This window comes from Oncorhynchus mykiss, chromosome 6 (genome assembly GCF_013265735.2).
Source record: "Oncorhynchus mykiss isolate Arlee chromosome 6, USDA_OmykA_1.1, whole genome shotgun sequence".
In the NCBI taxonomy this organism is placed as follows: domain Eukaryota; kingdom Metazoa; phylum Chordata; class Actinopteri; order Salmoniformes; family Salmonidae; genus Oncorhynchus; species Oncorhynchus mykiss.
Genome location: NC_048570.1, coordinates 34,353,719 through 34,381,672, shown reverse-complemented (window position 1 = coordinate 34,381,672; position 27,954 = coordinate 34,353,719). Strand labels below are relative to the sequence as shown.

General features: G+C 41.2%; 2 protein-coding genes across 2 annotated transcripts in view; one reads left to right on the top strand and one right to left on the bottom strand.

Annotated features, from left to right (window-relative positions):
* LOC110525837 (5-hydroxytryptamine receptor 7-like) overlaps positions 1-5,522 on the bottom strand; it is a 38,538-nt gene extending 33,016 nt beyond the window's left edge. Inside the window, exon 1 of the mRNA XM_021606289.2 lies at positions 4,357-5,522. Coding sequence (XP_021461964.1) covers positions 4,357-4,823 — 467 coding nt within the window. The 5' untranslated portion in view covers positions 4,824-5,522. The remainder of the gene's footprint in view (positions 1-4,356) is intronic.
* Positions 5,523-15,183: 9,661 nt separating this feature from the next.
* Positions 15,184-27,954, top strand: part of piwil2 (piwi-like RNA-mediated gene silencing 2) — a 35,308-nt gene continuing 22,537 nt past the window's right edge. The window contains 10 exon segments of the mRNA NM_001124242.2: positions 15,184-15,216; positions 16,018-16,519; positions 16,729-16,831; positions 19,988-20,102; positions 20,566-20,745; positions 20,956-21,066; positions 21,204-21,321; positions 23,140-23,264; positions 25,656-25,736; positions 25,832-25,945. Coding sequence (NP_001117714.1) covers positions 16,046-16,519; positions 16,729-16,831; positions 19,988-20,102; positions 20,566-20,745; positions 20,956-21,066; positions 21,204-21,321; positions 23,140-23,264; positions 25,656-25,736; positions 25,832-25,945 — 1,421 coding nt within the window. The 5' untranslated portion in view covers positions 15,184-15,216; positions 16,018-16,045.

Here is a 27,954-nt window from a genome sequence, read left to right as displayed (position 1 = left end):
GTTGTGAGAGGATCCATGAGCGACGTGCTATAGAAAGGCAGATGAGTTCACTGGAGGATGACAAAACCACTGGCCATATACCGCAGTTTCTGTCTCTCTGAGCCATCAATGACACTCACTGCACATTTCAAATATGTTCTCCAACCATCTTTTGCCATAGACATTAAATATTTTCCATATTTTGTTGTGTTACAGCCTAAATTTAAATGGATTATATTGAGATTTTCTTTTGTCACTGGCCTACACACAATACCCCATGTCAAAGTGGAATTATGTTTTTCTACATTTTTACGAATTAATTTGCTTAACAAGTAACATAATAACATGCATAGACTCACTGTGTGCAAAGATAGTGTGGAACATGATTTTTGAATGACTACCTCATCTCTGTACCCCACACCTACAATTATCTCTAAGGTCCCTCAGTCGAGCAGTGAATTTCAAACACAAAGACCAGGAAGGTTTTCCACAAAGAAGGCCACTTATTGGTATATAACCTTTATTTAACTAGGCAAGTCAGTTAAGAACAAATTCTTATTTATAATGATGGCCTACACCAGCCAAACATAGGAAAACACTGTGTCAATTGTGCACCGCCCTATGGGACTCCCAATCATGGCCGGGTTGTGATACAGCCTGGATTCAAACCAGGGTGTCTGTAGTGACACCTCTCGCACTGAGATGGAGTACCTGAGACCACAGCGCCACTTGGGAGATGGATCAACCACATTGTAGTTACTCCACAATACTAACCAAATTGACAGAGTGAAATGAAGGAAGCCTGTACAGAATAAAAATATTCCAAAACATGCATCCTATTTGCAACAAGGCACTAAAGTAATACTGCACGAAATGTGGCAAAGCAATTTGCTTTTTGTCATGAATACAAAGTGTTATGTTTGGGGTAAATCCAATACAACACATTACTGAGTACCACTCTCCATATTTTCAAGCATAGTGTTTACTGTAACTATAAATGTATTATTTTTTTAAATTATTATTATTTATTTATTTTTTACCACTTTTTCGTGATATCCAATTGGTAGTTACAGTCTTGCTCCATCGCTACAACTCCCGTACAGACTCAGGAAAGGTGAAGGTCGAGAGCCATGTGTACTCCGAAACACAACCCTGCCAACACGCACTGCTTCTTGACACACTGCTTGCTTAACCTGGAAGCCAGCCGCACCAATGTGTTGGAGGAAACACTGTACAACTGGCGACCGAAGTCAGCTTGCAGGCTCCTGGCCCACCACAAGGAGTCGCTAGAGCATCACGGCCGGCCAAACCCTCCCCTAACCCGGACAACGCTGGGCCAATTGTGCACCGCCTCATGGGTCTCCCGGTCACACCAGGGTCTGTAGTGATGCCTCAAGCACTGCAATGCAGTGCCTTAGACCGCTGCACTACTCGGGAAAGCTATTAAAGGTATTATGTTATCATATAAAGTGTGCATGTTTAACATAGCATGCATACGTCATCGGAGGTCTGTGGAGATCTTCACAATTGCTGTAATAATCTGCTCAGAATCTCGAATGGCATTGAGCACTTGAACCATGTACTTTTATTGTAATCTCAACTGCAATCCAGGTAATTTGGTTATGCTATTAGATGAAGAACAGTGATTACACATACATCTGTGGTTTAAATAAACAAAATATCTGACATTGTATTCCCATTTGAACTTTGATGTGCTTTTAAATGGTTAAAAGTGCAGTGATAGACATTTGGGTGACAACTAAACCAAAAATATGACATTGTTTTTCCATTAGAATGTGGTTGTGCTTTTAGATGGATGAAAGCATATTGATAACACATTGGAAATAACTTTTGGCAGTTTTTTTTCAGTCTGTGAATATGGTTGTAATCTCATTGATCAACATCTCAACCAAATATTACCCAATTATCCACTTTAAAATGATGTGGTGGGATATGTCATCATATGTCATATGTATCCTCCATACCATTTGGGCATCAGGAAGGGATGGCCATAACAATACTAAAGATTAAGAAATGCTCATATCTCAGTGTTCCTGTTCCCCCATTAATAGCATTAGCTCTTCCGGCATACAGAATCATTCTGTTTTGCGAAAGCACTGCTGGCACCATGCATAATTTCTTGGTGTAATGTATTGTACTAATAAGGCATTATGAGCAAGAAGGGAGAAGGATAATCTGACCATTGTGACCGCTATTAGGCTTAATTGTGGCTTCTGAGTGAGGCGGAGCAACCCGATTTGATCACTTGAATTTATTTTATAGTGGATTATTATTGGGGAACAGTGGAGTGCTTCCAATCTGTCTCCTCTCTGAACAATCAACAGTGCTATAAGGGCAATCTAGAACCAGTCAATCACAGTGAGCAATGATTCCCACTAGCAGGTTTCTCTTCTTTCCCTCCCCAGGCAGACAGTGATAGTTCTTAAAGAGGGGAGGGAAGGGAGGAGGAGGAGAAGGAAAAGGAGGGGTTGAGATGGGATGGGGAATAATGTTGAGGATTATTTTCAATATTTTCAATCTAATCAGGGTATCAGTCTTCATCCTGAGAATTATCCTGAGAATTATGTGTGGATGGATGCAAAAGATACATTGAGGAAATAATGTGAATTGTTTGCATTCATAATTTTGGCAAATGAAAAAGCATAACTGCTGTGTAAAGCCCTGTGAGCTTTGTGTGTACTCTGAGTATGCTTGCTGAACAGATGCCCATTTCGGTGCTTTTTATCTACATATTAATATCAGGGATCAGTGTAACTGGCAGAGAGCATGTGTTTATTTGCCCTTTGAAATCAGTGGGGTTTGGCAATGGATAGGTCCAGTTTGCTCAATTGGACAGTGAGTCACATCCCACTGGGCACAAACTGATCGAATCAACGTTGTTTCAAAGTAATTTGTCAATATATTGTTGTGTGGAATCTACGTGAAAAATGTTGTTTTGAGGGTGACATTTTAACCACAGGATTTTGTCATCATGGTAACCAATTTTCAACACAGACAAACCTTGTATAAAATATGTCGGATTTTTACCTTTTTAAACAATGTCGGATCTGGGCAAGACCTCCTACTGGAGCTATCCATTTTGTCTCCCTCCCAGGCTTTTAACCAAGCCCAGCCCAGCTCTGCTTAGCTTTGATATTTGATACTGACAACTACCAATGTACTATTGTGAGAAGTTGTTTTGAGCGAGTTGGTGAATAAAGGTGGAAATCTCATTGCTCAACGTCTAAACCAAATACTACCCACATTTCCATGTTGAAATGACTGGAGTGCCAAATGGGATATGACAGAATGACATCAAACATCGCATGAATTTGTATTAATTTTAAAAAGTATTCATGTGAAATATAGGCCAATATTGTTTAGGAGGACTATAATATAGCCCATATGTCATATGTGGAGAATTAACACAAACACTGCATACAATTCATAGAATACACAATACATTAACCAGCATGTGTAATTAGGCCATGCATGATTGTATCCATGTTCTGGTGCAAGAGGATAACCACATTTAAATTAGGCTTACTATACATTCATCGCAGACTGCTTATTGATTTTCTGGGGGGGGGGGGGGGGGGGGGGGGCACTTGACCGCACAGAAGACATCCCTCAGGAACCAAACACCTGAAATGCATTCGTTTTTCCAGTATTTTACTGAAACCCACTGGCGCGTAATCGTGTCATTGGCGCGACTCGCAGATTCATGATATTTTAAGCATTCATATTTTATTAATTACGTTGGAGTAGGGACAGATGCAATAACATTGACACATTGCAATTTACAACAGTAACCTAGCTTGCAACACGTTAGCTTGCACGAATGTCCCTAGACAGTAGCCTAACGTCACAAGAAAATCAAATTAGTCACAGTGACACGTTCTTTGCAATGACCGAAATAAACTTTCACATGTTATATTGGGCATGTAAGAGCTACCCACTGGGCACACACTTGTTGAATCAACGTTGTTTCCACGTCATTTCAAGGCAATTACGTTAAACCAACGTGGAATAGACGTTATTAAATATACGTATGTGCCCACAGCCTGTGCACAGTGGGTAGCGACCAACCAAGGTCTAACGATCAACAACCCTTACAAATAGGTCCACTCTCAAGGGGCTATGAATCCATAATTAGACTATAGCCTATTTATCAAAAAGTGTTGGCTTATTAAGAGCTCATGTGTTTTATGATGGACATCTATCTACCTCAAGCAAACCAATTATCATTCCGCTGATGTGTGTCATTTGGCGCTATAATTGTTTTGACTAACGTTACCGAATAGCTCAGGTGAATAGCCTACATTAGATACATCCTTGTTGTACATTTGATTTCACTGGTAAGTTTAACTAACTCACCTGTCAACACTGATCACGCACAGGGTCATGATGGAGGCTGTGCAGCACATTACATCCATACCAATGAAGATGTTGCAAAACACCTCCCCAAAAAGCCACTTGCCTCCAGTTAGGTCTGTCACTATAACAAAGGGCATGACAACTATGGCCACGGAGAGGTCTGCCACAGCCAGGGACACAAGAAGATAGTTTGACGGTTGTCTTAATTTTTTCACCACGCAAACCGCTATGACAACCAGTGTGTTTCCCATCACAGTGACCGCTGTGATGATAGCCAACATCACTCCGATTATTATCTTCTCTCCACTGCCGAAATCAAGTAGTGTCTCCCCGCACGTATCGTTCCACATGGCTGTTGGACCAGCTGTGACCAGGACGTTATAGAAAAGCTCCAGAGTGCCATTGATAACTTCGGAAACATCCTCTCTCTTATTGGAAGTGGGATCGACGCCCGAAGTATTGAACATTACGAAAACGTGATCCCGGCGGTGATGCAAGGGACACCTCGCCAGTGTACTCCAATTAAGCGCATTCTTGATCAGTAGGCTACGCCTGTGATCTTGGGTCCAGTAGTTTATTGTTTTCCTTTGTAACAAGACAGCCAGTACTGAGAAACATTAGTCCAAACCTTAAAGCCATGCACAGTCAGAGCGTTTCACCTTCCCAAAAGAGTGATCCGCGCCTCTCCAAATGCGCAAGAAGAGGCGAAAAACAATGATGAATTTTATGGCCAGCATCGAGTTATCTTCAAAGAAATCTTCCCAGAAAAATCACTAAAACGTCATAAAAAACGTTGCATGTTAAGCTATTTTTAGGTTGATTTCACAACGCGCTTGTTTCCCAGTGTGGCTTAGGGTAGGCTAATTCGCTGACAGAAATACATTTTCCCACGAGCGGTTTAGATCCATCTGCGAACGCTCAAACACGAAAATGTGTTCACAAAGATACAAGTCCATGCAAGGTAATTGAAACGTATCAAACATTTTACTACTCATGTACTTAAGGCTATAGGACTTGGTGTATACCTGCTATTATGATATATTGTTCGATTTTTTTTCAGCAGGGAAAAAAGGATTTAATCAAAAAAGCAAACGGATCATATTTACATAATCTCTAAACTTAATTGAGGACAGTAGGTCTATACTGGTTCATATTGAGGACATCAATGTAGGGTACTAGTGGGTAACTAGCCCCCTGGGGTAACTGCCCACTCTGACATTCACTTTAAGACCACAAGACGTCACCAAATTATTTTTTCCAAACATTTCCGTGGCTGCCACTGCTCTTGCTCAACAAAAAATGTCCTCTGTGTCATCACAACTTTTGTTGTCACTACAGATCCGGGTTTGATCCTGGGCTGTGACGTAGCCGGCTGTGACCGGGAGACGCACAAGGTGATGCACAATTGGCCCAGCGTTGTCCGGTTTAGGGGCTCCTGAATGTCATTTTAAAGACTGCTGGGATTTAAAGTCCTGCATTATTAAAATAATATTAGTCCAATTGTACATCATGTATTGTACGGAAAAGGAACAACAAAGAAAGAACAAAGCAAATTAATGTGCGGGTGAGTTAAAAAGAGAGACTTTACATCAAATCTCCTCATGGTGCATATATTAATGGTGACATGTGCAACACCATTTCCCCCCATATTTTATTTTATTAATTAAAATAAGACAACTAGACTTAGCTTTTAAGCATTAATTACTAGAGAATTTATAAATTAAACTGATTAAATGGATTTTAACACACTTGTGTGAAACCCTGTGTCATAATCGTCTACTGGGATAACTGGCACCCCGGGGGCAGTTACCCCGGGACATTAAAAAAATGGCAATTTTCTAAAAACAAAAAAAGTGAAATAACAAAAAAAGTGTCAACTGTAGCCATTTATTTCCCTTTATAGTTTATTCACCTAAGCATGACCTTCATCCACATACCAATTTCTTTTCCAAACGTTGCTTTTTTGTGTCAGCAATTAGACATTGTTCTTAAGGGGGACAAGTTACCCCCTTGTACCCTACTAGTCTAATATAGGATGGGCCAAGGGCAAAATTGTGGTGCAGATATTTTGGGAGAGAACAGTATACGGGTCCGCAGGGTATCCCAGTTTTTTTATTTGTTTTATTTTAAAATGCGTTTCACCTAATTCAACAGTTTGACATGACTTATTATGCCTCTTTTGTGGTATTTTAAGGGGTATTTTGAAAACCGTATACATGGAAGGATAAGTAGAAGGCCCCCCAACGCCCCAATTTTTAAATATATATATATACAGTACCAGTCAAAAGTTTGGACACACCTACTCATTCAAGGGTTTTTCTTTATTTTTACTATTTACTACATTGTAGAATAATAGTGAATATATCAAAACTATGAAAGAACACTTATGGAATAATTTAGTAACAAAAAAAGTGTTCAACAAATCTAAATATATTTTATATTTAAGATTCTTAAAAGTAGCCACCCTTTGCCTTGATGACAGCTTTGCACACTCTTGGCATTCTCTCAACCAGCTTCACCTGGAATGCTTTTCCAACCGTCTTGAAGGAGTTCTCACATATGCTGAGCACTTGTTGGCTACTTTTCTTTCACTCATCCCAAACCATCAATTGGGTTGAGGTCAGGTGATTGTGGAGGTCAGGTCATCTGATGCAGCACTCCATCACTCTCCTTCTTGGTCAAATAGCCCTTACACAGCCTGGAGATGTGTTTTGGGTCATTGTCCTGTTGAAAAATAAATAATAGCCCCACTAAGCACTAACGAGATGAGATGGCATACCCTGCAGAATGCTGTGGTTGCCATGTTGGTTAAGTGTGCCTTGAATTCTAAATAAATCACAGACAGTGTCAACAGCAAAGCACCTCCTCCTCCATGCTTCACGGTGGAAACCACACATGTGGAGATCATCTGTTCACCTACTCTGCGTCTCACAAAGACACGGCGGTTGGAACCAAAAATCGTACATTTGGACTCATCAGACCAAAGGATAGATTTCCACCGGTCTTCTTATTATTGGTGTCCTTTAGTTGTGGTTTCTTTGCAGCAATTGGACCATGAAGGCCTGATTCACACAGTCTCCGAACAGTTGATGTTGAAATGTGTCTCTTACTTGAACTCTGTGATGCATTTATTTGTGCTGCAATTTCTGAGGCTGGTCACTATAATGAACTTATCCTCTGCAGCAGAGGTAACTCTGGGTCTTCCTTTCCTGTGGCGGTCCTCATGAGATCCAGTTTCATCCTAGCGTTTGATGGTTTTTGCGACTGCACTTTAATAAACTTTCAAAGTTCTTTAAATGTTCTGGATTGACTGACCTTAATGTCTTAAAGTAATGATGGTCTGTCGTTTCTCTTTGCTTATTTGAGCTGTTCTTGCCATAATATGGACCTGGTCTTTTACCAAATAGGGCTATCTTCTGTATACCACCCCTAGCTTGTCACAACACAACTGATTGTCTCAAACGCATTAAGAAGAAAATAAATTACACAAATTAACTTTTAACAAGGCACACCTGTTAATTGAAATGCATTCCAGGTGACTACCTCATGATGCTGGTTGACAGAATGCCAAGATTGTGCAAAGCTGTCATCAAGGCAAAGGGTGGCTAATTTGAAGAATCTCAAATATAAAATATAATTTGATTTGTTTAACACTTTTTTGTTTACTACATAATTCCATATGTGTTATTTCATAGTTTTGATGTCTTCACTATTATTCTACAATGTAGAAAACAGTTCATATAAAGATAAACCCTGGAATGTGTAGGTGTGTCCAAACTTTTGACTGGTACTGTATTTATTTCATGCATTTCAACACATTTTGCCATGGGGCAGAGAGAAAGATGTGCAGTTTATAATGCTAATCAAACATTTTGAGAGAATAATATTAATGCTATTAATGCTGAAAAGCTACATACGTAATGTTTTTGGAAGCAAAACTATTTAACTCATATTGTAGTTAATTATAGGTCATATTTCATGGAAATCTATATATACATTTTTAGGAACTCAGTCTCAACTTACTGTTGAAAGTTAGAATAGTATAATACACAAAATTTGGTTGTGCATCAGCAGTTTTTCTCTTGTTATGTGAGACACTGACAGTCATTCAATTAGCCCAAAAACTGAAAACATTTCTCTCCACACTATGGCTGTATGGGTAGAATTGCAGAAAAATTAGCTGTAAAACTGCTATTTTTCCTATCCGACCCATGGCAAAATGAGTAGAATTGCATGAAATGAGTTATAAAATTGCTAAATCTTCTCCCTATCCCATGGCAAATTGTGTAGAATTGCAGTAAACTTGTTTTAAAACTACAACAATTTCTCTCCACCCGATAGCAAAATGTGTAGAATTGCAGGAAATGAGCTATAAACCTTAAAAAATATATATACGATGTCAAGAGGAGGGCCATAAATATCCTTACACATTATTAAAAATAAACCAGCTAAATGACTGCTTTCTCTTCTTTTTCATCTCAATTTTATCCAGAAGTTTTGGACATATTACTGTTTTGCATTATATAGGGAATGAAGGGTAATCATTGCTGGCGATTGAACCAGTGACCCATGGAGTTATGGATTGGATTAGTGGATTATCGCCTGTGCCATTAACACTCAGACCTCTTTGCAGAGGTCATAGTATGATTGATTACAGGGATGGTATACAAAACGAATATGTTTGGAAAAGTGATGTATTTTAAAGACTTGAATTGATTATCCTGCCAAAGCTAGGTCATGATTGTTTATAAAGACCATCTTAAATTGTGTTGGTTTTGAGGTGTCAAGTACATGGTGATTGGAATTAGAATAAACAAAACAAATAAATACAATATATCTTGCTTTCTATTAAATACATGGGAAAGGACCTGATTTTTCCATGCAAATTATCTGTGGACAGTGACATTGCAGGTCAGACAAGAAACAGTCCTTCTGGTTCCCTTCTATGCCACCCCTGGGCATAACAGAGGGCACCTGTTAATAAAAATAAACAGATGAGGAATATTCAGTCAAAACCACTGGAGTTTAAAACATATTATTTTCAACATTGGAAATATGCTGGGGGAGACAGACAGTGTGGGCAGGACATTAGGGATAGAGCGTTTCCCAGGCTGTTCACATCATCATCCAGGGAACAGCTGTGGTACGTTAACCACTTTGGGCCTTGGGAAGGCTAGCTCCTTCCCACATACCACCACTGCCTGGGCTGTCTGTCTCTCCCCCGGATGTGATCACCAGCACAGCCTAGGACTTTGCTCGCCATTACCCACTGCAGGCTCTGATGGGCATGCTGGTGATGATGATTGTTGCATTAGATTACCAACAGTGTCTAGTGACAGTGCTTGGCCAGCCCTACTGTCATTGAAATTGCCCCACTTACAATGAGGCACATGATTAATTATTATTATTAATCAATGGTTTGGATGCCAAGGAACGGTGGTACACGTTGTTACCCAGGAAAACAGGGAGGGCACAAGCATCGAGATCTTATGAAAACAACCTGTCAGCAGCCAGTCAGTCTCTTGTAATGGAGAGGAGGGGAGAAGTAGATGTGATTAAATGGGATTTAAGCTGCTCTGGGAGACTGGTGGAACATTCCTGCTGTGGAATTTTATGCAAGAGCGCCAGTTTATGCAGTGAGTGACAGCTCAAACTAACTGTAGATAGTAGCTGCTGATTGGGATGTCACTTTGGCTTTGTGACAGTCCGTCGACAAAACAAGCTCAAGGAAATCATGAAAACAAATCTTGTATTTATTTTTGTATTACGGGCCTCTTGTCATGAGTTTTACAAGTGTAGCATACCCTTGCCCCTCTTTGTGGCCAATCAGTCAGCCCAGCAATCTCTGTTATTTTTGTGACTCCAGGTAATTCATCAGTTCCCTAAAACTCTGCTTTTTGTAATACTAGATTAGAGTGAATTATTTTGTTATCAGAGATTAATAAATTGGGAGAAATGGGTATATGAGTCAGTCTGCCCTAGCTACTGAGTCTTTGACAGGGTAAAAATAGCAATAATCGTCCTGGCCAATCAAACACAGAGCTCCCTTCTCTGCTGTCTTCTCTTTTACCAGCAGATTGTACATTCTGTGGGACAGTTTGTGTGATTATGATGGCTCATTCTAGGTGAGATGAAGGTAAATGTTGTTCATCTAATTTAGTTGGTGGTAAATTGAGGATTATTTGTTTCTGTGACCTTAATCCCTAGACATTATCTGTCAGGGGAAACGGTTCTGGGATGTGAAACAATCACATGATGATGATAACGAATGCCAATAATCAGAGTAATTATAAAAGTTGTATTCAGTGGTTTGTGGCTGTCCAACAGCTTCATCTCCTTGAAGGTAATAATTAACTGGACTAACGTCCAGGATAGGTGATGAATTGATTTCTGACAGGATTGCAAATGATTACATTTCTTGCTTGATAATATTTACAAAGTATGCAACATCATTAAACCCATCTGACTCCCGAGTGGCGCAGCGGTCTAAGGCACTGCATCTCAGTGCTAGAGGTGTCACTACAGACCCTGGTCCTATTCCAGGCTGTATCACAAACGGCCGTGATTGGGAGTCCCATAGGGTGGCGCACAATTGGCCCAGCGTCGTCCAGGTTAGGGTTTGGCCGGGGTAGGCCGTTATTGTAAATAACAATTTATTCTTAACTGACTTGCCTAATCACCAACAAACTATCATCTTCCAAATACACCAACACAGTTTTGAAGAGGACACGACAACACCTTTCCCCCTCAGGAGACTGAAAATATTTGGCATGGGTCCCCAGATCCTCAAAACGTTCTAAAGCTGCACCATCGAGAGCATCCTGACCGGTTGCATCACCGCCTGGTATGGCAACTGCTCGGCATCTGACCTTAAGGCGCTACAGAGGGTAGTACGTACAGCCCAGTACATCACTGGGGCCAAGCTTCCTGCCACCCAGGACCTATATACTAGGCTGTGTCAGAGGAAGGCCAAACAATTATCAAAGACTCCAGTCACCCAAGTCATAGACTGTTCTCTCTGCTACCAAACGGCAAGCGATACCGGAGCGCCAAGTCTAGAACCTAAAGGCTACTTAACAGCTTCTTCCCCCAAACTATAAGACTGCTGAACAACTAATCAAATGGCCACACAGACTATTTACATTGACCCCCCCCCCTCCCTTTGTTTTTACAGTGCTGCTACTCGCTGTTTATTATCTCTGCATAGTCACTTTACAAATTATCTCGACTAACCTGTACCCCTGTACATAGCCTCGTTATTGTTATGTACATTTCTTGTGTTACCTTTTGATTGTTGGTTAAGGGCTTGTAAGTAAGCATTTCACGGTAAGGTCTGTTGTATTCGGCGCATGTGACAAATAACATTTGATTTGTTACGGTTATTTTATTGTTGTTTTTCTATTTTCTTATTTTTTTCATTTAAATTTAAATTTGTATTATGCCAAGATAATTCACCCAACTGACAGGTGTGGCATATAAAAAAGCTGAATAAAGAGCATGATCAATAGACAGGTGCACTTTGTGCTGGGGACAATAAAAGGCCACTCTAAAAATTGCAGTTTTGTCACACAACACAATGCCACAAACGTCTCATGTTTTGAGGGAGTGTGCAATTGGCATGTTAACTGGAGGAATTTCCACTAAAGCTGTTGCCAGAGAATTTAATGTTAATTTCTCTACCATAAGCCGCCTCCAACATTGTTTTAGAGAATTTGGCGACTCAGCCTCACTACCACAGACCAAGTGTAACCATGCCAGCCCAGGACCTCTACATCCCGCTTCTTCACATGCGGAATTGTCTGAGACTGGACAGCTGATGAAACTGTGGATTTGCACAAATGAATAATTTTTGCACAAACTGTCAGAAACCGTCTCAGGGAAATGTCTACCTAAGCCATCTTTCGGAGTTCAATTTAAGAGTCTGCTATCACGACCTAAACATTCACAATAAAGGCTGCCCTTTTATAATCTCCATCCACTCAATAGAGGAAAATGAAGTGTTCGTAGATTCCTGGAGCATGAAGATATGACTTGCGAAGCACAATGAAACTATTTGTTTCATGTCAAACTTTAGCATGCAACAGTTCTTCCAGTGAGTGGTGTCATGTTGCCAAGTTTGAACTATCTTGCTCCCTTGTCTTTTTCTGAAATGTTGCCCATAATTCCACTTGTCAGGACAGTGCATCCCTCTTATACGGTAGATTGGGCAACATAACTTGTGAGTCACACCAGACAGGAATAGGCGAAGCGAAAAGGATAATTGGGCCCAAAAATCTATTTTCTCCAGCAGGTGGCGTTTTTTCTTTGGCACATGACGGAGTACAGGGAGTGGATTAGCTAAAGAGATTGAAGGATTCTACATTCAGAACTGCCCACTTCCTCGGCAATATCTGCCGAGCTCACCGGGACAGTTAATCAAGATTTCTTCCCGCGGCTACGTTTACGTAGGTTTACTGGAGCTGCTTGCTTGTCAAGACATGAAAATTATTACACAAATCACTTGTTGGTTAAATACAAAATTACTATTATAACAATGCTATTCTTTATAGGCCTATATAATTGTTTAAAAACCAGATTAATTCCCAAAGGTGTTCATGAGCTAGGTCCTTTATTTATTAACGGAATATCAACTGTTGGGGAGACAAGATCGCGTAACTCCACACACAGCTGATTGCTGAGTGGAAAGAAATGTGTTCTAATAGGCCCAGTCACTGCGCAACATTCCTAAACGCAATCTCTGAAAATACAACAGTTTTGAATGCAATTATTTAACAGAGCAGCATCCCAGCTTTTCAGTGCTGTATGATTTATTTCTCAACTTTTGCTCAATTGGCAGCGCTTTATAATCTTGAGTTGCATGACAATAAAAAAGTAACCGCGGGAAGCGCGTCAGCCATTCGAATGCATAAACGGTAGGCCTACATTCACTGTAACATTCACACAATAACACTGTATTTACGAACACAAATCACATCATTTTATTAGTGCCCGTTGTAGTTTTTTTAGGACATTAAATAAGCAACAAGATCATATTTAGTGTCTGTGAACTAGCTAATGATTAGCCCATTGTGGTAAACAATGCCGAGGGGCAAGCCCATGCTTCAGCCATGTAGTCACGATGCTGCACCAGGCTACAGGTGATACTGCTTTTGCTAAAATAGAACACCTGCCTGATAATATGGAACATGTACAGGCCCTAAAGATATTGCTTTTCATCAATATGGGCCAATTGAGATATCGCGCGTGACTACCATATTTCAGTTGCCGTGTGTGACCACGTATGATCAATTATCTTAACAACTCAAAAAATGGCAACTGCCTGCAACACAGGGTATGTTCAATTTTTTATCTCGTTGCAACACATCAAGCAAATATCTCACATCCCCTTGTTTACGGCTATCAAAAGTATGAAGGAACTGTAATCCAAACAGCAGGCCCAACTTCCATCTTCCACTCAAGTGATTTGTGCTGCTGATTTTGGTGATATTTGTTTAAACCTTTATTTACCTAGGCATATATTCTATCCTGTTATCATCCAGAAGCAGCATCAGAAGATTTAGAGGACTGCAATGACAAGTCACAAGACAAAACGTTTTACTTGACTCAGGTGCCCTCTAGTGAGTTTATACATTCAGAGAAATACATAAAAACGGCTTGCTACTGTAGCCTATAACCATACTATATAACCTTCAACGTCAATGGTAAGTCTGACTGATGATTAGCATTGATGCATGTAAAACAACTGTCTTACAGGTCATGGCAATGATGGGCATGTTTAGAATTGTCCATAGCATCTTCTACAAAATCATGTAAAATATTATAAAATAGATAACATTTTTACTGCATCATTTGTGGAAATGTATGCTGTCAAATAAAGTATTGCATTATAATGTTCTTACACACACACATACATACATACACACACGCACGCACACACATATATATATTTCATTCACTTGTATTTTGTCAGACTAGCTAGGTTTCCATCCAATTGCTGACAGAATTTCATGCAAATATTCTAAAATCGGCATAAAATCATGCGCATTTTCCCACCAGAGATGTTTCCATCAAATTGACTTGTTGCAGATAAAAGGCTGTGCATGATGACATAGTGCATATAAAAATACATTTTGGTTTTAAATGACCAGGTGCCGGAAAAAAAAAATTAAATGGGCTCCCATCTCTTTTTCAACTCAACTTTTTTGGTGCTAGCGCTGTTGGCTAGAGCGTATTTATAGACTACATGATACTATTTCATATTATTATGGAAAAAGCGAGATTATTTTTATTTGTCCAACGGCAGCCAAGCATTGATTATCACGTCACCAGAATAATACCCTCGATATTTACTCCAAAGAGCATCAAACTCAACCTTGCACTTTCATCACCATGTGAAGTTATCTCTAAATCCACAGGACTAAACTGTTTCCCGAAAACTCCTATTGTGGACCACAAAATCACAAATGTCACAGTGTGACTCCCAAATTTACTACGATATGATCTGATTTGATGGTTATTATGTCAATATTTGTGCATAAATGCGTATCCGCCGACATTCTCGCATAATTCATTTTACCGACACAAAAAGATCCCACCTTGTCTTGCGTATTTTGATTTGTTGACATTTGGAAAATTTACCGAAATGTTTTATTTTTCCATCCATCAGCCTATCATGAAATGTTGTATCCGACATTTAGCCTACTTTACTCCATAAAACAAGTGACTGAAACATGGTTACTGACAGCTCTCGAGAGCCTGTACACGTTTGACAAATTTGTTCTATTAACCAATAGTTTATTACCATGGGCGTGTCCAGGCGGCCAAACATTTCCCGGTAATTTTGACTACAGATGGCAAAAGGTCTGTACCAATGTTGAGAAGAAAGTGCTCCATACGCATTTAAAGTCAGTATAAGAAAAATAAGGTTTGGAGTTATATTTGAAATGTGAGGAACGTACGAAGCAACGAAATATGCATTTAAGTTCCTAAAAATGTTTATCTCTCGGCTCCCGTTTTTCCCCTGGTGCATTTGCTTGTAATCAAAAGCAAACACGCTAGTTAGCTAACGTTAGCTAGCTAATGACGAACCTATTAACATTCATTCGCTTTTGCTAAAACATACATTGCTAGCTATTGCAATATTTAATATACCTTTGGTGTGAAATGTAACCATCTATTCTAGCAAGTAGCTATTAGTCTCGTACATTTTAGGGAGAAAATATGCAGGCAGGTAACTAGCTATTCCCAACGGGTGTATTCATTATGGAAACAGTAACTTGTATGTTTGGCGTATACGGTTTCTGTTGCAAAACGTTTTGCAACAGAATCTGCGTAATGATTACACCTCTTGGCTGCAACCGCTTGCGCAAGCGTCGAGATAGACATTGCGACATTTGACCTGACATTAACAATAATGGTGTCTACACCTTGCTGATTGTGCTCAACTCAGAGGTGGTTCTCAGTCTGAGTAAGGCACACTCGGCAAGATGCTCCCTGTCTTTTGCCCCATCAATACATTTATCATAAATGTTTTGATACTAACAAAGTAGCTAGTTCTTTCATTATGACTAAATACAAATGACATGCCATCTGGAGCGTTCACATGGTTTAGCAAGTTTACACAATTCCCCTTGCCAATAAGCCTTTGCATTTGCACTACAGGCATTGCATGTGAGAGGAGCTAGCTGGAATGGATCCAAAGAAGCCTTGTTTCCCAGGCCTCCCTGGTGCAACCCGCATTCCTTGGCTGCAGCAGCAAGCATGGGGTCGGGGACTGCGTTCAGATGAACCAGCAATAGGACGAGCCAGAGGCCTTATGTTTGCAACAGATGGGTCTGCTAGCTTAGGAAGAGCCAGGGGTTTCACCACCGCTGGTGATACACTGCTTATGCAGTACGGGAGAGGAGTGCCCTTCCCAGTGAGCGATCCCTCCATTGGCTTTGCCAGGGGGATACCCATGCCTACATCAGAAGATGGTGGGATTAACCGCCCTAGAGGGTGGCTTCTCTCGACAGCTGATCCGACCGTAGGTGTGGCAAGAGGGGAACCCCTTCTTGGTTTGGGGCCTCACCTTGGACAAGCAACTCCAGGTCAGCTTGCAAAGCAAGACTTGCCTGAAGAGATGCCAAGTCTGCAGGCAGAAGAGGAAGTAGTAGCCAAACAGGTTTGTGTTGTGTTCCTTGGGGTTGTAAAGTCTTTCTCCTAACTTCTACCCAGACCAGGGTTCAAGGAGGTTTGCACTTATTGGACTAGTCTATTAGTTCCATGCAAGCTCAATCAAGGGCAGATGAAATATTTTAAATTGTTAATATACCATTTGAGGCAAGTTATTTTTTTCTCTTATAGCTCTTGTAACGATATTGTAATTGGCAGGTGGACATGTCCACCCAAGGCCAGGGATCGTCGCTGGTGTCCATGTTCAGAGGCATGGGGATCGATCCCTCAAAGACCTGGGGCAGGGGAGGGCTGCCAGTGGGTGAGTAATCTTGAGTTTATGAAAAACTAGGTTTATATTCCAAATGGCACCCCATTCTCTATGGGCCCTGGTCAAAAGGGAATAGGTTGCCATTTGGGACAAAGTCCATAGATGAAGGCATACTGGATGAAACTAACTGGGAAGAGAGTATCACGTGTTCCCCTCCGGCATGGGTTAAAAGTAATGGTTGGCCTTTACATTTAATAAATTAGAAGATTGGAAATCCATCATATTGATGCACTCTGATTAGGGTTGGGCATTATGGCCTAAAAATCATCTATTTTTTTCTCTAACATATGGGCGATTCACAATATATCTAGATTTTTTATTTTTTTTATAAAAAAAAATGTTTTCTCTAAATAAGCGTTGTTGTAAAATGTAAAGGTAAAATACACTGCATTTCAAACAGTCAGAAATAATTAATTCAGGGCTTGTGACGTTATACCTAGGCTAAATACACTATATATACAAAAGTATTTGGACACCCCTTCAAATGAGTGTATTTGGCTATTTCAGCAACACCTGTTGCTGACAGTTGTATAAATTAAGCACATAGCCACGAAGTCTCCATAGAAAAACATTGGCAGTAGAATGACCTTACTGAAGAGTTCAGTGACTTTCAACGTGGCACTGTCATAGGATGCCACCTTTCCAACATGTCAGTTTTTCACAAATTTCTGCACTGCTAGAGCTGCCCCGGTCAACTGTCACATTCTCACTAGACAGGACACGTGCGCATGTTGATTTTGTCCATCCACACCAGACGCAAGCAGAAGACGCAGGTTGAAATATCAAAACAAACTCTGAAACAACTATATTAATTTGTCGAAACACATGAAACATTCATGGCCATTTAGCTAGCTAGTTTGCAGGTGCTAGCTAATTTGTCCTGGGTTATAAATATTGGGTTATTTTACCTGAAATACACAAGGTAAACCGAGTTAGTTTCTAGTAATCTCTCTTCCTTCAGTCTTCTTCTTTGGACTTTATATGGCGGTTGGCAACCGACTTTCAGGTGCATTAACACCACCGACTGGAGTGTGGACCACAGTTCATCTTTCAATCACCCACATGGGTGTATGCTCCTAAAAACCAATGACACAAGCTTACAGAACGGGACTGCTGAGTGCTGAAGCATGTAAAAATCATCTCCCCGGTTGCAACCCACACTACCAACTTCCAAACTGTTTCTGGAAGCAATGTCAGCACAAGAACTGTTCGTCAGAAGCTTTATGAAATGGGTTTCCATAGCCGAGCAGCCGCACCCAAGCCTAAGATTACCATGCGCAATGCAAAACTTAGTCTGGAGTGGTGTAAAGCTTGCTGTCATTGGACTCTGGAGCAGTGGAAATGCGTTCTCTGGCGTGATGAATCATGCTTCACCATCTGGCAGTCTGAGGGACTGGGTTTGGCGGATGCCAGGAGAACGCTGTCTGCCCGAATGCGTAGTGCCAACTGGAAAGTTTGGTGGAGGAAGAATAATGGTCTGGTGCTGTTTTTCATGTTTTGGGTTAGGCCCCTTAGTTCCAATGAAGGGAAATCTTAACACTGACGCTGACTGCGAGCCAGGCCTAATCACCCAACATCAGTGCCCGACCTCACTAATGCTCTTGTGGCTGAATGGAAGCAGGTCCCTTCAGCAATGTTCCAACATCTAGTGGAAAGACTGTTATAGCAGCGAAGGTGGGACCAACTCCATATTAATGCCCATGATTTTGGAATGGGATGGTCGACGAACAGGTGCCTTCATACTTTTGGTCATGTAGTGTATATAAGCCTGCCACAACCATGATCATTTTATCAAAATAGTTCAAACAGCTGTTTTTTTGTTGCAATAATCACTGAACTGTCAAGTCTATGAAAATGCCCTTTTGTTACAAATGTAACTAGAACTATGCATAATGCACATTCACCAATAATGACTTCTTGTAGCAGGCATTAAACTATAGAGAAGTAACACAGGTCTCATCAGCAATCTCTCAAGCCCATGTGCTAGTGATTAGCCAGATAATCTTTATTTAAAGTTTAGCCAACTTGGATCTATTTTCTAGATAACATGGTTGAACAGTTGAATTGTTATGTGCACACCCTTCTCTGTCGCCAACTATTTGCAAAGCATGTTAGCCTGTCCTCTTTGTTTAGATGTTGAAATCAAGTGGCCTACCTTATTTCTCAGAATGAGAACGAGTTGCCAATTCCTTATGTAATTGTTTTATACTTATTGCACATTTATAAAACAGACTAGACAGCTACTATAAGTCTTTGGCTAAAATGCTGCTAGCAGTATGTGGTACCCAAATGTCGCGTGCGACAAACTGCATTAATTTACCATAATCAATGTCCATTGATACTCTTGTTTTCATAGTGTCTGCTCTGCGTGCAATTTGAGTAGTTGAGGCATAAAAAAAGTATTGTTAGAAAAGTTAACTTCACCTCTATTATAGTAAAATAATGTCTCAGTATGTTTTGGTGTCCATATAAACAATTTCTGTTCGACCAAACCTCTCATGCAAATGACGAGTTGAAACCGCTTGTCAGAGAGGAAGATGTGATCTCTCAACTTTGTTGGTGTGAGTGACAGGTGGAGGGGCTTGGTGTGTGTGTGTGTGTGTGTGTGTGTAAACCAGAGGAAGAGGTGAAGCGAGAGTGCAAAAATCTGTCCAAAATAAGCAAAATGCGTTTCTATGGGCTTATTTTGGACCTTAGCTTTCTCTTGCCTCCCCGCCTTAAGGACAGCCTTTCCCATTGTTAGGGTGGAGACAAGTGCATCTCATCTTTTATATACAGATCTCTGTTGTAAATGGAAGGTGCACGCAGCAAAGGAGACAATTTCAAAAAGATATGAGAACAAGCGGACATTAACACTAATAAAAACGAAAAATAGGAATTTGGAATAATGCGCAAAAACATAAATTCTAATGAATCTCCCTAACTCTGATGCACTAAAGTTGAACCATTTTTGTTATGCAATAAATAGATTTGCCTTATCCAACATAGCCTCTAAGTTCTGAGCACTCAAAATGTAGACAATCAAAGAGTAATTTGAGCTTTAAAATATGTAGGGATGTTGCTTGATTTCCTTATGCTCCAACTGAGGCCTTGAGGATGAATCCACTGAATCTCATTGTGTGTTTTTTTTTCTGGTGTTTGGCCCAGGGAGGGGTGCTTTTGGAGCAGAGCTCCAACCACAGACAGCCCCTGTTGGAGCAGTGGCAGTTGCCAGCCCGGGTGGAGACAGATTTCCTGAGGACATGATGGGCCAAGGTAACAGGTGAGAAGAAGAAGGTGATGAGCTCAAACCCTGCGACTTAACCTGTTGCTAAAGCAGGCCAATTCCTCCATGCTACTAAGGTCCTTAGGGTCCTGACAGTAATGCTTCTAGAATGCATCATTCATGCTGTGCACATACAAAGGTCCCTCTCACATATCCCCATCCTTTTCAGTATATGCCCATCTCATTTCAAATTATTATTGAATTATCCGTTGTTAATGTGGAGGTAATCAGACTTTCCACTTTTCGGTGTGACTCATTGTCAAGGTTCGTTCCCGATAATTCAAAGACAACTAGGCCAGATAATGAAAATTGAGAATTTTTTCTTCAGACAAATAGATGAGCAGTAAGATTGATTCGATAGCAGCTTTTTTTCCTAATACATATTATTTAACGCAGTTATGGATGGGAATTTAAAACTAATTTAATGAAGAACTTGTAATGCTTCTGTTTCTGTCTGCAGCTTCCTTGGCCGAGGTGTACCATCTCAGATGGTGGGAATGGGACGAGCGTCGATGCACCCCTTGGGTGCTGGGAGGGGACCCACTGTGCCCCCTACTCTCCCTCCATCCCTACCCAAAGAGGCTCATATGACTCCAGGTTGCTCTTTAACTAAGGGAGAACTTAAGATGGAGGCCACCTGGTAAGTACCATCAAAGTACCATTATTTGTAAAACCATGTAATGAAACCATCTATTATGAAGCAAATTATGTTGCTTAAAATGATGTTACTGTCGTTGAAGGCAGTCAAATGAGGCAGAAATGTATTTAGGTCAATTATGAATTGTTTTATGAGGACTATTAACTGTTGTTATGCCTATTCATTGAAAGGTTATTTCCTCTCCCTTTGCAGTGAAACATTACACAAGACTGGTACCAAAGGAACCCCATTGCCCATAGGCTCAAACCACATCACCATTCACTGCAGGAATGAGGCAGTCTATCAGTACCATGTCACTTTCACGTAAGTACATGTATTAAGTTAAAAGTGTTAGCTGCATTCATATTTTATGCAGCATTCCTGTGTAAAATATCTGCTCTGGAAATATCATTTGGTCTGTTAAAGAGGAGTAACTTATTACATTTTGTCCCACTTTTCAGTCCTAATGTGGAGTCGATGGGTATGCGATTTGGCATGATGAAGGACCATCGCCCCACTACTGGGGAGGTTGTTGCTTTTGATGGCTCAATTCTCTACCTCCCTGTGAAGATGGAAGAGGTATGTCACTTTTCTCTGTCTGGCCTACTGTGTCTGTGACTATAGATGTGTATTAATTATGTGCAGATAATTGGCTTATACTTGTAAATACACAAAACGGGAACGGTTGCTTACGCATTTGAGTTGTTTTTTTTACATTTTTTTTATTTCACCTTTATTTAACCAGGTAGGCTAGTTGAGAACAAGTTCTCATTTGCAACTGCGACCTGGCCAAGATAAAGCATAGCAGTGTGAACAGACAACACAGAGTTACACATGGAGTAAACAATTAACAAGTCAGTAACACAGTAGAAAAAAAAGGGGAGTCTATATACATTGTGTGCAAAAGGCATGAGGAGGTAGGCGAATAATTACAATTTTGCAGATTAACAACACTGGAGTGATAAATGATCAGATGGTCATGTAAAGGTAGAGATATTGGTGTGCAAAAGAGCAGAAAAGTAAATAAATAAAAACAGTATGGGGATGAGGTAGGTAAAAATGGGTGGGCTGTTTACCGATAGACTATGTACAGCTGCAGCGCTCGGTTAGCTGCTCAGATAGCAGATGTTTGAAGTTGGTGAGGGAGATAAAAGTCTCCAACTTCAGCGATTTTTGCAATTCGTCACAGGCAGCAGAGAACTGGAACGAAAGGCGGCCAAATGAGGTGTTGGCTTTAGGGATGATCAGTGAGATACACCTGCTGGAGCGCGTGCTACGGATGGGTGTTGCCATCGTGACCAGTAAACTGAGATAAGGCGGAGCTTTACCTAGCATGGACTTGTAGATGACCTGGAGCCAGTGGGTCTGGCGACGAATATGTAGCGAGGGCCAGCCGACTAGAGCATACAAGTCGCAGTGGTGGGTGGTATAAGGTGCTTTAGTGACAAAACGGATGGCACTGTGATAAACTGCATCCAGTTTGCTGAGTAGAGTGTTGGAAGCAATTTTGTAGATGACATCGCCGAAGTCGAGGATCGGTAGGATAGTCAGTTTTACTAGGGTAAGTTTGGTGGCGTGAGTGAAGGAGGCTTTGTTGCGGAATAGAAATCCGACTCTTGATTTGATTTTCGATTGGAGATGTTTGATATGAGTCTGGAAGGAGAGTTTGCAGTCTAGCCAGACACCTAGGTACTTATAGATGTCCACATATTCAAGGTCGGAACCATCCAGGGTGGTGATGCTAGTCAGGCGTGCGGGTGCAGGCAGCGAACGGTTGAAAAGCATGCATTTGGTTTTACTAGCGTTTAAGAGCAGTTGGAGGCCACGGAAGGAGTGTTGTATGGCATTGAAGCTCGTTTGGAGGTTAGATAGCACAGTGTCCAAGGACGGGCCGGAAGTATATAGAATGGTGTCGTCTGCGTAGAGGTGGATCAGGGAATCGCCCGCAGCAAGAGCAACATCATTGATATATACAGAGAAAAGTGTCGGCCCGAGGATTGAACCCTGTGGCACCCCCATAGAGACTGCCAGAGGACCGGACAGCATCCCCTCCGATTTGACACACTGAACTCTGTCTGCAAAGTAATTGGTGAACCAGGCAAGGCAGTCACCCGAAAAACCGAGGCTACTGAGTCTGCCGATAAGAATATGACAGAGTCGAAAGCCTTGGCAAGGTCGATGAAGACGGCTGCACAGTACTGTTTTTTATCGATGGCGGTTATGATATCGTTTAGTACCTTATAGTTATAGTAACTACTGTTTTAAAAGTGTCTTCACTCAACTAGACCCAACATTAACGCGCAATACCGATGTGGCACATAGGGCAGCTACACTCCTGTCTTTAGCCATCTTCCCCTTTGTGCCCCATGTTGTGATGTTAATCTTTCCTCCATACAGGTGGTTCACCTAAAGAGTGTGAGACGCACTGACAACCAGGAGGTTGACATCAAGGTCCAGATGACTAAGATCCTTCCACCCAACTCTGACCTGTGCATCCCCTTCTACAACGTGGTGCTGAGAAGGTGACAGGGCCGTCCTTATTCATTAGGGCAAAACTTAGCCATCATTAGGGCACACTGTAGCAAAATATTTTACAATGGAAAACAATGTTTCTTATTGGACAAGTTTGTGTAGTTCCTGCTGATTTTCTGTTTGATTCCATTTTGAATCTAATAATAACACACTGGTGCTGCAATATAAACCGCTAATTGCCTACCACTAATTGACATTTTCACTTTAAATTAGGATATATTGGTGGTGTTTTTCAACAAAAGGCCTGTGGTCTACTTATGAGGGAAGTTCTCTGTGCGCTAAGCTGGCCTTAGTGTACCCATATTGTCAGTAATGAGCTAATCTCTTATCTATTGTGCTTGCTTGATAGCTTCATGCAAAAACATGCTTTATTGCCAGGCTTCAGCTGTTTTACACAGAAAACCAGACTTTTTTTAAAACATTCCATTTCCCCCTAAATCCTAAAGATTTTTCACTGAAGTAGCGAATTATACACTGAACAAGAATATAAATGCAACATGTAAAGCTGATTAAACAGCATGATTATTACACAGGGGCACAATGTGCAGTTTTTATCACAACACAGATGCCAGGTTTTGAGGGAGTGTGCAATGGGCATGCTGACAGCAGTAATGTCCACCAGAGCTGTTGCCAGATAATTTAATGTTTATTTCTCTACCAGAAGCTGCCTCCAATTTCGTTTTAGAAAATTTGGCAGTACGTCCAACCGTCGTTGTGTGGGCGAGCGGTTTGCTGATGCCAACGTTGGGAACAGAGTGCCCCATGGTGGGGTTATGGTATGGGTAGCCATAAGCTACGAACAACGAGCACAATGGCAATTTGAATGCACAGAGATACCGTGAAGAGATCTTGAGGCCCATTGTTGTGCCACCATCACCTCATGTTTCAGCATGATAATGCATGGCCCCATGTCACAAGGATCTGTTCACAATTCCTAGAAGCTGAAAATGTTCCAGTTCTTCCATGGCTTGCATACTCACCAGACATGTCACCCGTTGAGCATGTTTGGGATACTCTGGATCGATGTGTACGAGAGCGTGTCACAGCCATTGAAAAGGAGTGGGAAAACATTCCACAGGCCACAATCAACAGCCTGATCCACTCTTTGAAAAGGAGTTGTCACGCATTCGTGAGGTCGGACACTGATGTTGGGCAATTAGGCCTGGCTCGCAGTCGGCGTTCATCCCAAAGGTGTTCAATAGGGTCGAGGTCAGGACTCTGTGCAGGCCAGTCAAGTTCTTTCACACTGATCTCGAGAAGTATTTCTGGATGGACCTCGCTTTGTGCATGAGGACATTGTCATTCTTAAACGGGATGGGCCTTTCCCAAACTGTTGCAACAAAGTTGGAAGCACAGAATTGTCTAGAATGTTATTGTATGCTGTAGTGTTAAGATTTCCCTTCACTGGAACTAAGGGGCCTAGCCTGAAACATGAAAAACAGCCCCAGACCATTATTCCTCCACTACCGAACTTTACAGTTGGCACTATGCATTCAGGCAGTTAGCGTTCTCCTGTCATCCGCCAAACCCAGATTTGTCTGTCGAACTGCCAGATGGTGAAGTGTGATTCATCACGCCAGAGAAACCGTTTCCACTGCTCCAGAGTCCAATGACTGCACTTTACACCAACGATTGGCATTGCCCATGATGGTCTTAGTCTTGTATGCGCTGCTCGACCATGGAAACCTATTTCATGAAGCGTCCCGACCAACAGTTCTTGTGCTGATGTTGCTTCCAGAGGTAGTTTGGAACTCTGTAGTGAGTGTTGCAACCAAGGCCAGACATTTTTTTTTTTTACACGCATCAGCACTCTGCGTTCCCATTCTGTGAGCTTGTGTGGCCTACTACTTCTCTGCTGAGCTGTTGTTGCTCCTAGATGTTTCCACTTCACAATAAAGGCACTTACAGTTCACCGGGGCAGCTCTAGCAGGGCAGGAATTTGATGAACTGACTTGTTGGAAAGGAGGCGTCCTATGACAGTGCCACGTTGAAAGTCACTGAACTCTTCAGCAAGGCCATTCTACTGCCAGTGTTTGTCTATGGAGATTGCATGGCTGTGTGCTCGATTTTATACACCTGTCAGCAACGGGTGTGTCTGAAATAGCTGAATCCACTAATACGAAGGGTGTCCACATCCTTTTGGCCATGCTGTGTATCTGTGACCAAAATATGCATATCTCTATTCCCAGTTATGTGAAATCCATAGATTAGGGCCTAATTAATTTATTGCAATTGATTGATTTCCTTATATGAACTGTAACTCATTAAAATCTTTGTTGCGTTTTGTATTTTTGTAAAAATAAAAACATCTCACTGGCTTTACCAAATGTTAAATTTGTCTGGTGCAACAAGTCATTGTTCTCCTCATGTGTGTTGTCAAGGGTAATGAAGATCCTGGGACTGAAGCTTGTGGGGCGGAATCATTACGATCCAAAAAGCGCAGTCATACTTGGGAAGCATCGGTAAGTGATTAGATTAGAAATTATACTCCAATTGAAATCTCAATGATCATAGCAGTTGACACAAGCCCCTTGGTTTCTGTCTTCTGTTATCCTAGGTTGCAGGTGTGGCCAGGTTACTCAACGTGCATAAAGCACACTGACGGAGGCCTGTACCTCCAGGTGGATGTGTCCCACAAAGTGCTGCGAAATGACTCTGTCCTCGACTGCATGTGAGATTATTTCAGTGCACCTTACACCACATAGAAGCATTGTTGCATTACGTAACTTACTAACTTTTGTGATACTCTAAAATATGCATGATAAATCTCTTCTCTTGCCAGTTATTTGTTCACATGGTGTGCATATCCACATGATGCACTGTCTACAGTATGTGATGAGTTCATAAAAATGTAAACAGGCTGTATTCTTATGCTGGTCATAGAGATATTTACAAATAGCATATTCATTGATACACTATGTACAGTTGAAGTCGGAAGTTTACATACACCTTAGCCAAAAACATTTGAACTCAGTTTTTCACAATTCCTGACATTTAATCCTAGTAAAATGTCCCTGTCTTAGGTCAGTTAGGATCACCACTTTATTTTTAGAATGTGAAATGTCAGAATAATAGTAGAGAATGATTTATTTAAGCTTTTATATCTTTCATCACATTCCCAGTGGGTCAGAAGTTTACATACACTCAAATAGTATTTGGTAGCATTGCCTTTAAATTGTTTAACTTGGGTCAAATGTTTTGGGTATCCTTCCACATTCCTCCTGACAGCTGGTCTAACTGTGTCAGGTTTGTCGGCCTCCTTGCTCTCAAACACTTTTCCAGTTCTGTCCACAATTCTTCTATAGGATTGAGGTCAGGGCTTTGTGATGGTCACTCCAATGCCTTGACTTTGTTGTCCTTAAGCCATTTTGGCACAATTTTGGAAGTATGCTTGGGGTCATTGTCCATTTGGAAGACCCATTTGCGACCAAGCTTTAACTTCCTGACTGATGTCCTTAGATGTTGCTTCAATATATCCACATAATTTCCTACCTCATGATGACATCTATTTTGTCAAGCGTACCAGTCCCTCCTGCAGCAAAGCACCCCCACAACATGATCCTGCCACCCCCGTGCTTCACGGTTGGGAGGATGTTCTTCGGCTTGCAAGCCTCCCCCTTTTTCTTCCGAACATAATGATGATCATGGCCAAACAGTTCTATTTTTGTTTCATCAGACCGGAGGACATTTCTCCAAAAAGTATGATCTTTGTCCCCATGTGCAGTTGCAAACCGTAGTCTGGCTTTTTTATGTTGGTTTTGGAGCAGTGGCTTCTTCCTTGCTGTGCGGCCTTTCAGGTTATGTCGATACTGGACTCGTATCTCTAGGAGACAGAACGTGTCTCCTTCCTGAGCGGTATGACGGCTGCGTGGTCCCATGGTGTTTATACTTGCGTACTATTGTTTGTACAGATGAACGTGGTACTTTCAGCTGTTTGGAAATTGCTCCCAAGGATGTACCAGTCTTGTGGAGGTCTAAAAAAAAAATGATGACGTCTTGGCTGATTTCTTTTGATTTTCCCATGATGTCAAGCAAAGAGGCACTGGGTTTGAAGGTACGCCTTGAAATACAGGTACACCTCCAATTTACTCAAATTATGTTAATTAGCCTATCAGAAGCTTCTAAAGCCATGACATTTTCTGGAATTTTCCAAGCTGTTTAAAGGCACAGTCAACTTAGTGTATGTAAACGTGGACCCACTTGAATTGTGATTCAGTGAAATATTCTGTCTGTAAACAATTGTTGGAAAAATTGTCATGCACAAAGTAGATGTCCTAACCGACTTGCCTAAACTATAGTTTGTTAACACAACATTTGTGGAGTGGTTGAAAAACTAGTTTTAATGACTCAAACCTAAGTGTATGTAAACTTCCGACTTCAACTGTATATTTCCACACACATCAACAAGCTTTCACGGAAAGTAAATCTGCCTGCTCATAGAGGTTTGGACACCGTTTTAAAGTGGTTGAGACATACTATCTCAGGGACTTGAGACTTCGGGTTATGTCAAGGCTAGGGCACTAAGGGGCCACATGCAAGGAACAAATGAGTTTACATTTTAGTCATTTAGCAGATGCTCTTTTTTCAGAGCGACTTAGTGCATTCATCTTTAGGTAACTAGGTGAGACAACCACATAGTAAGTACATTTTTCCTCAAAAGTATTTATCAGCAAAGTCAGT